This window comes from Anabas testudineus, chromosome 1 (assembly GCF_900324465.2).
Source record: "Anabas testudineus chromosome 1, fAnaTes1.2, whole genome shotgun sequence".
Lineage (NCBI taxonomy): Eukaryota > Metazoa > Chordata > Actinopteri > Anabantiformes > Anabantidae > Anabas > Anabas testudineus.
The window spans coordinates 15,895,851-15,904,185 of record NC_046610.1 but is presented as its reverse complement, the minus strand read 5'-3'; the positions used below and the strand labels follow the sequence as shown (position 1 = coordinate 15,904,185).

At 38.8% G+C, this 8,335-nt stretch overlaps 1 protein-coding gene across 3 annotated transcripts in view; it reads right to left on the bottom strand.

Moving 5' to 3' along the window:
- Positions 1 to 4,419: 4,419 nt before the first annotated feature.
- Positions 4,420 to 8,335, bottom strand: part of si:ch211-239f4.1 (EVI5-like protein) — a 29,190-nt gene continuing 25,274 nt past the window's right edge. For all 3 annotated transcript variants that reach the window (XM_026360665.1, XM_026360668.1, XM_026360667.1), the window contains one exon: positions 4,420 to 5,635. In XM_026360665.1, the coding sequence (XP_026216450.1) occupies positions 5,318 to 5,635 (318 nt within the window). In that variant the 3' untranslated portion in view covers positions 4,420 to 5,317. The remainder of the gene's footprint in view (positions 5,636 to 8,335) is intronic.

Genomic DNA, 8,335 nt, shown 5'->3' with positions numbered 1-8,335 from the left:
CAGCCGTATCATTGTCTTTTTCAAAATCAACTCAGTATATTACACATTAGAGTCTAACACACAAACGATCGTACTCAATATTCCCTGTGTAACTTATCAAAAGTATGTCTCTAGAAGATGAACGGGCCTGAGGCACAGTGTCAAAGACCTTAGGGAAATCGAAAAGAACTGCGACACTGCCTGAAGCACTGTTTTTGATCTTTCCATGCAATTGTTGACAATTAGAAATAAGATGACACTTTATGGCACCTTTAACAACAAGAAGTCCCCACTGCAAAGGTGACAGACACAAATAATTCAAAATATGAAGAGTTGATGGGGGATGAACACCTACTGGGACTTTTATTAAAAGAAGTCTGTTTGTGTGTGTGGGTGTGTGTGTGTGTGTGTGTGTGTGGTACAACGAGTTTTAATTAGCTGTGTTGGGTATATCCATTTGACATACAAGTTAACGACAGTGACTATTAGCCTGTGACAGAAAGAAGAGCAGTAACACAAAAGCGCAAACATTCACATCTTACTAATAAAACCACAACAACACTATCAGGCCTTTGCAAAGGTGCAATGTCAAAGTTTATTTTGTATCATTCATAGGATACAGAACACTGAAATGTATTTTCCCCATCATACTTGAATTTATATCATCTTTACTGTTATTTAATATATTTGACAATAACATTGGTTGAGTTGCAAGAGAAAAGGGGAGAAGGCAGACAAGCTTCCTGGGTGTGATGCTGCGGATATCAAACAGCTGTCACATACACTGGAACAGAAATCTGAGACGGACCAGCACGGACGCCGTGAAGGAAAAACCCACCGTTTAGCGCTGCACTCTCTCAATTTCCTGCTATAAATCAGGGACGTCACTTAGAGAGTCTTGTGTGACTCTACCTACTCTTATGGCACGTTATGATGGTTTCATTTAATGTAGTGCTGTCAAACAGGAGCAAACAAAGTACGGATGGTAATTATAAACGTAACGCTAAGGATGGGAGCTAGGTACCATATTCAAAAAGAACTTACAAACATATGAAAATGTTTCATCACAGTAGAGTTTAGACAGTGGTGAGATTAGAGCACCATCACTGAACAGCTTTGTGCAGATGCGAGTCCAGATTAGAGCTCAGCTCAGTCGTACAACTGGTTAGTGTAATACTGGGACTGAAACGCAAGCTGAGATATTAAAGTCAGAATTCCTGTTTTGGTAGATTTGGAAATACATGTGGTTACTGGTGGTTATGTGTTTTCTCAATAACGCTGCTCCCAGACACATCAAGAGCAATTTGTGCAGCCAATCAAATTATAGGGGGGAAAAAATAAGAAGACTAAAGACGACAGTCAACAACAGCCAGGTAGAAGGGAATGCAAATTATTGCTCTAATTCAGTCAGGTGCCATGAAACCACTGCAGAGGAGGAAGGCACAACGAGATGATGTAATTAAAAGAGCACCATTCAAACCCTAAACAGTGGAGTAGAAAACACAAAGAAAACATCAAATTGATACTGTATGTGTTTGTTTCATGTATCAGTATGAGTATTTGTTTGTCTCTTTAGTGGATGTTAAATCACATTTCGTGCAAATCCTTAATTATTCATCACTTTTCAGTAGAGCCATTGTTCCAGCTGAGCCCAGTGTAAAAAAAAAAACACAGTTTGTAGTTTAACTACGAAAAAACACAATGCGTGCTCAAATCATGGATGGAAACCTGCTTACTGTTTTCCCACACAGTAATACTGAGCTCACTAGTGAGTGTTGTCTTTTGCATTAAGTAAAACGCACAGGTGCACCGACTTAAATCTTCCACGTCATGCGCATTAAGTTTCCTCTAAGTTCTTTGAATGTTGCACGGGAAACACAGACCCTGCCAGTAACAACGCAAAAAAAAAAAAAAACAGCTTAAAGCTCATCCTTGAACAGGACCAGTCGACTGAAACCAAGACGTAGAAGGAACTGAAGTAGAAACCATTAGTACAACATTTATTCGGTATGACGATATCCAAACACTGATTTCAGTGTAGAGATTTCAGTTGCTACACCCACCAATGACCACTAAAGAGCTGTTATTTGCAACATCCTCTTTAGCTCTTTGAAGGCCATTACTGGAAGATCCAATTTCCTTATTTCTGAGAAGATGGCAATAATGCTCTGCTTTACAATTCTCTCATTTGTATTGCACACAAACGGGGCTGCGGTGCATATAGGGCACCTTTTATTTTTTAGAGAGGATCAACTAATGTTACTCTGAGGGACATCGCAGTAAATGACAAAGTCAAGGTGGACAATCAGAGTACCTGGATCACTCCAGGTTCCTAATGAAGAACTGAGCCCAGCGTGATTAATCCACACCGTCTCTCACTACTTAACGTCATGAGAAGAGTTTCTTCTGTAGTACAGCAAAAAGCAGACATTTGCTCTCCATGACACCCTGTTTGATAAACGCCACACACTCAGCCTACTCACCATCTTCAGGAGGACTTGACTGACGGCTCTAAATACTATCTACATACTTCTGATCTTGTTGTACTGTATATTTCATATCTCTACATACATTTTGCACCTTTTTTTTTACTAAACAGAATATATTCATGTTTGATATGTAAAATATTTTCCACCCCAGTTATGACAACAGCCTTACAGTATGAACTACACCCTCCACTTTCACTGGCCCGCATGCTAAAAGTTTGAGCTGTCACAAAGTGATAAGAGAACTAGCGATTATAGATCAGTGATGTGACTTGGATTTTGAAGAGACAGATAACTAAAGGAATAGTTTGACATTTTAGTTAGATGACAAGACTGGTACAACTCTGAAGTCTCTTGATATTAAATTTGAAACCAGGAGAAGTTTAGATTATCTCAGCATCTCCCGGATACGGGAGATTTTGAAGTCCACCTTAATGAGCCTATATTAGCTTAAAGTGTACCTTTGTAAAAGAGGAAATCATATTTTTTTTTATCAAATTAAGAAGCAATAAAACACTATCTTTCAGCTTATGTTAGACCACAGATCTATATATATATATATACACATATAGATACCACCTGACCCACTTCTTTCCATTGGCGTGGATCCACTCAGTCAACTCAGCCGCCATGTTGGATCAGCGAAAAATGTGTGAATGTGTATGGAGGCATAGGGTTATGCACGATTAAATCTTCATAAATTGTTATATTTATAGCCAAGTTTTGAGCTGTTGGGTTTGTTACAAATGCCAGAAACAAATGTATAAAACAGGATAGTTTAAAATAAAAATCCTGGTTCTTTATGGCAAAACAATAGTGTATCAATAATAAAATATTTAACCTCAACTCCGCCATGTAATAATTATTTAATTATATTATTTGGTTCTTACAACATTAACCAGTCCTAAAACAACCAGCAGTCCTTCAATGTGTTGTCTGTGCAGTTCAATAACTGCCGCTGAGCCTCTTTACCTCAGCGCTGCTCCATGCCCTTCGTTTAATTTTAACTTTTAGTTTTTCTATAAACAAAAGCACAACATAAGCAATTCTGTAGTGTTTCGTGAAATGCTATTTCAAAGGCAAGATGTTATGTTCCTCATTGTTTTGCTTTGTCATTTCTGTGATTTGAGCATCCAAAAGCAGCACAAAAGTCAGTAGTTTTCGACTGCACAGGGCGGAGTCCTGATCCAACATGGGGACATGACGGCTGTGGTACCTGTGTGTATATATCCACAGTGTTAGATGATATTAGCAAACATTAGCTAGAAATAGCTGAGTCAGTTCACAGACCTAATGACTCATATCACCTGCTAAGAATGTATGAGTAATTAATTTTTTATAATTTACCAATATATCATTTGTTCCACAGTTAAACAAAACATGTTGTTACTTTCATTTGTACAAAAGAGTGACGTGTAAAAACTGAACTGCTCTGTAGCGAGAGATAACAGAGAAGTATTAATCTTCACATCTAACTTTCTTCAAGAAAGCAGATAAATATCTTTCCATAGATGGCAAAATACACATAACCCAAAGACGATGTGCAGTTTAAGGAAACCACATCATTGATACGTGTTGAGGAACTCCACGGAGTCAAACTGCTCAGTTTTCATAAATGATATATGGCAGAGTTGGTGGGAGGTTGCATGTTCACTTTACAAATATATATATATAAAAAAAAAACAACAACAGGAAGAACAAAATGGAGGAAGTCAATCCAAAATCATAGCAGCACATTTTCAGTTTCTGAAACACTGTTGCAGTAAGCGTGTAACAGATGACTAGTTGGCACAAAGGATGCTGGAGAAAGTTTGGCCTCTGTCAATATCTCTACACTTCTATAGTTTCATATATATATATGAACATGAAAATAAATAAAACATATAAATAATAAAAAACAAAACTAAACTAAAGATTTGGCAATATTGAGTGTCTTCCTTCTTTTTTCGTGAGCTATTGTGAATATGTTTTGACATAAGCCGTTGTATCAACTGGCTTAGCTTCTTGTGACCTGCAAGTCACAGACATAGACAACACTCATATTTAGTATGTTAAAAGTGGTCATGATATATTTCTGAATGCAATCTTGTGAAAACCCTATATCCGAGGGGTCACATACTCATACATTGCACCTCTCCTAGTCATACTCATCACCTTTTTGCATTTCCTCTTTAACACCTGGTCTACACAGAGGTGAATGGATGGCTGATATTTCTTTTTTTCTGAAGGCAGTGAGAATGGATGTGCGTCTTTCTTAAGAGAGGTTTAAGAAGGGAACAGAAAGGATGAAGATGCATTTGAGTCTGAACCAGTCAGGAAGGAGATTTGTACAAGGGTAGAGCATACAGTGTGTCAAGTGTCTGTTAGTCCGTTTACAGGAAGGAGGGGAGTTAATCTCTGTCTGTCTACCCATGTTTCACTCCTCATTATGATCACAGATTCAGGTCCAGAGCTCAAGCTGTGTCTGCTGGCCCAGTTTCAGTTAGTTTCATTTGTTTGTATGTCATATGTTTGCATTTGGATGAATATGCATTGTGACATACAGTTTCGGGCGCAATTACACATGGGAACAAGGAGAGAAGCTTTATGACCTGCTCTGTCCAGGATTGGACAGTGTGGGGGACAAGGTGGAGACAGTAAACAGGCGTGGAGACAACAGGTAGTGATGGAGAGAGGAAGTCCAATTAATGCCACTATGTCTGCATCATGGAAAAGGTAAACATTGGAAAAGCAGAAGAGGAGGACTGCACTGGATTATACAGTCCCAGTTCAGTAGCAGCCCTCCCCTGTAGAGCTCCTGTGTCTCTTTAGGTCCAACAATCCACTGAAATCATTGCACCCCCCTCTAGGTCTCAGTTATCCAGTGCTTCGGCACACATCATGCTGCCATACAGCTGCTGTGGGTCCGGGCGTGTCCGCACCCTCTCCTCCGCCTCGCTGTCCGTGCTGCCTTCACTGTCTAGGCGAGCTGACGGTTGACACGGCCCAGACAAGGGAGGGTAGAGGACGCTAGGAGGCAGTGGGCTGGGAAGGAGGTCATCATCTGAGCTCAGGTAGTCCCCCTCTACGGACGCTGGGCTGGCCAGGCAGAGATCCTGGTAGTTGGTACTTCCGCTGCCACTGCTGACCCTGGAGCTGGGGACTGGCTTCTGGCCTCTCAACACCCTGATCTGAATACAGAGAAGACTTTGATTTGGCAGGGTAGCTTTTTTCAATATACCAGTGGTATTATTGGTATTTATTGCTACCTGGACATTTTTATATACAGTGCATCCACAGTTCTTAACGTTTTCCACATTTTGTTATGTTACAGCCTTTTTCCAAAATTTATTAAATTCACTATTTTCCTCAAACTTTTAACAAACAATAATAATAATGTCAAAATGAAAGAAGTCTGTTTGAAATGCAAACGTATTAAAAATAAAAAAACAACAATATCACTTGTACATTGAGCAAAGGCTATTCACAGCCTGTGCTCAATACTCATTGAAGCACCTTTAGCACCAATTAAAGCCTGAAAGTCTTTTTGATTGTGATGCTACAAGCTTCGCACACCTATTTCTGGGCAGTGAATCTGATCCATTTTGGAAAAAGACTAACATAATAAAATGTGGAAAAAGTAAAACTCTGTGAATACTTTCTGGATGCACTGTATACAGTTCCTATAAAAAGTATTCACCCCCTTGGATGTTTCATTCTTTTATTTACATTACAAATCAATCATGGTCAATAAAAGTTAACGACATTGACAAAAGCAATTCAGCAAAAATACCGCAAAAATGTTAAAGTGAAAAAACAGTGGACAGAGGTCTGGGCTTTGACTCTGCCACTCCAACACCTTGTTGACAGTAAACCATTTCTGTGGAGCTTTCGCTGTATGCTTCGGGTTATTGTTGTGCTGGAAAACAAATCTTCTCCCAAACCGTAGTTGTCTTGCTGACTGAATATGATTGTCCTCCAGGATTTCCTATATTTTGCCACATTCATCTTACCCTCTACCTTTACAATCCTTCCAGGGCCGGCTACAAAGCAGCATCCCCACAGCATGATGCTGCCACCACCCTTTTTTACACAGGGGGGAAGGTGCGTTTGTGGTGATGTGCAGTATTTGGTGTGTGCCCAACATAGCATCTTGTCTGATGAGACCAAAGCACCATTTTGGTCTTATCAGACCAAAGAACTCTCTTTCACTGGACCATGGAGTCTTTCACATGCTATTGGCAAACCCAAGTCGTGGTTTTCTTCAACAGTGGCTTTTTCCTTGCCAATCACACATAGAGCTTTGACTGGTGAAGAACCCAGGCAACAGTTGTTGTATAAACAGTCTCTCCAATCTCAGTTGCTGAAGCCTGTAACTTCCTCAGAGTAGTCATCAGTGTGTTAGTGGCCTCTTTTACTAGTCTCCTTCTTTCACGATCGCTCAGCTTGTGTGGACGGCCTGGGAGCTGCTGGGAGTGTTCTTTTGTCTTCATGGTGGACTGCACCTTTCAGACACAAGTTTCTTTATACTCACTCAGGTGATCCCCATTTCACTAACTGTGGGACTACTAGCACCAAATATCTGAACCTCTGTTGGACTTGGTCAGTCATTTTAAAAGGGGTGAATATTAATGTAAACACTGATTTCACCTTATATATTTTTATGTATTACTTTGTAGAGACCTGTTTTCACTTTGACATTAATGAAGTATTTTTCTGACATTGTTTTTTCAAAGTCACCCATTTATATTGCCCAGGATTTATTTATAATGTCAATTAAAGGATGAAACATACTTTTTATAGGCACTGTATTTCTTATCAATCAATCCCAAGAAAAGAACAACCAAAGGTTTTTCTCCTCAACACTTTCTTCTGCCCTATCTGTGGTTTCATGTCAATCTTTTACAATGATTGGCAGATGTAGAGATTTTTTTCCCCAAGGTGAGAACACAAAAAGCTGTTTTTAGTTACAGAATATAATAAAACAGCAAAACTGTATATTTGTTGAGTAACAGTGTAAAAGGTGGATAAATACACATCTACTGCTCCAGTGACTGTGTGTGACAACATGCCAGTAACATTAACTGTATGTGTTATTAATGTCTTGAACAGAGAAAATATTAACCGAATATTTGAGGATTTGATTTGATTTATATAATTCTTAATTAATTAATTCATTTAAATTTTATATATATTTTAAGAGGAGTGACTATATAAAAATACACTTTCTGCAATGCAGTCTGTCCAACATAGTATGTGTGATAATCACAATGCGTCATTGGCACAAACTGATTTTAATAGTGAGATGAGAGGATGTCCATCCATCCAAGTTTTTTGTCCTAGAACTTTCTTCAAAGTTGGTACAAATGTTAACTTGGACTCTTGGATGAACTAACTAGATTTTGGTGTTAAAAGGTCAATGTCACTGGAACCTCATGTATTTCCCATTCTAGAAACAACTAGAAGCCATATCCCAGACAAATCTGCAGAGAATCTCATTACATCCGGCACAAACATCCACTCATATATAAACTTAATATAATATGAGTCATGCATGCAAACTGCAACTTCCCTGGTTAGAGGAAGCATAGAACCAAAATCAGGTCGTTCTAGCTAATAGTAAAAATAAACCAAGTGTAAGTCTACAGTCTAAAATAAAAATCTGTTCAATAATGCTTTGCAAATAAACATGTCAGGTGCTGGGAAATTTTTTTTGACGGGTTGTTGGGTGTGAAAAAAAGCCATGCGAAACCCACTGATGTGTGTCTTGATTACCATTTAGAGGTAGTGCAAGTAGGGCAAAGGGGTCTTTACATCTAAATCAGAGCACAATAGGTTTCTCACCTAATTAGCATGTCAGATGGGAGAACTAAATTAAATTAATATTAAAG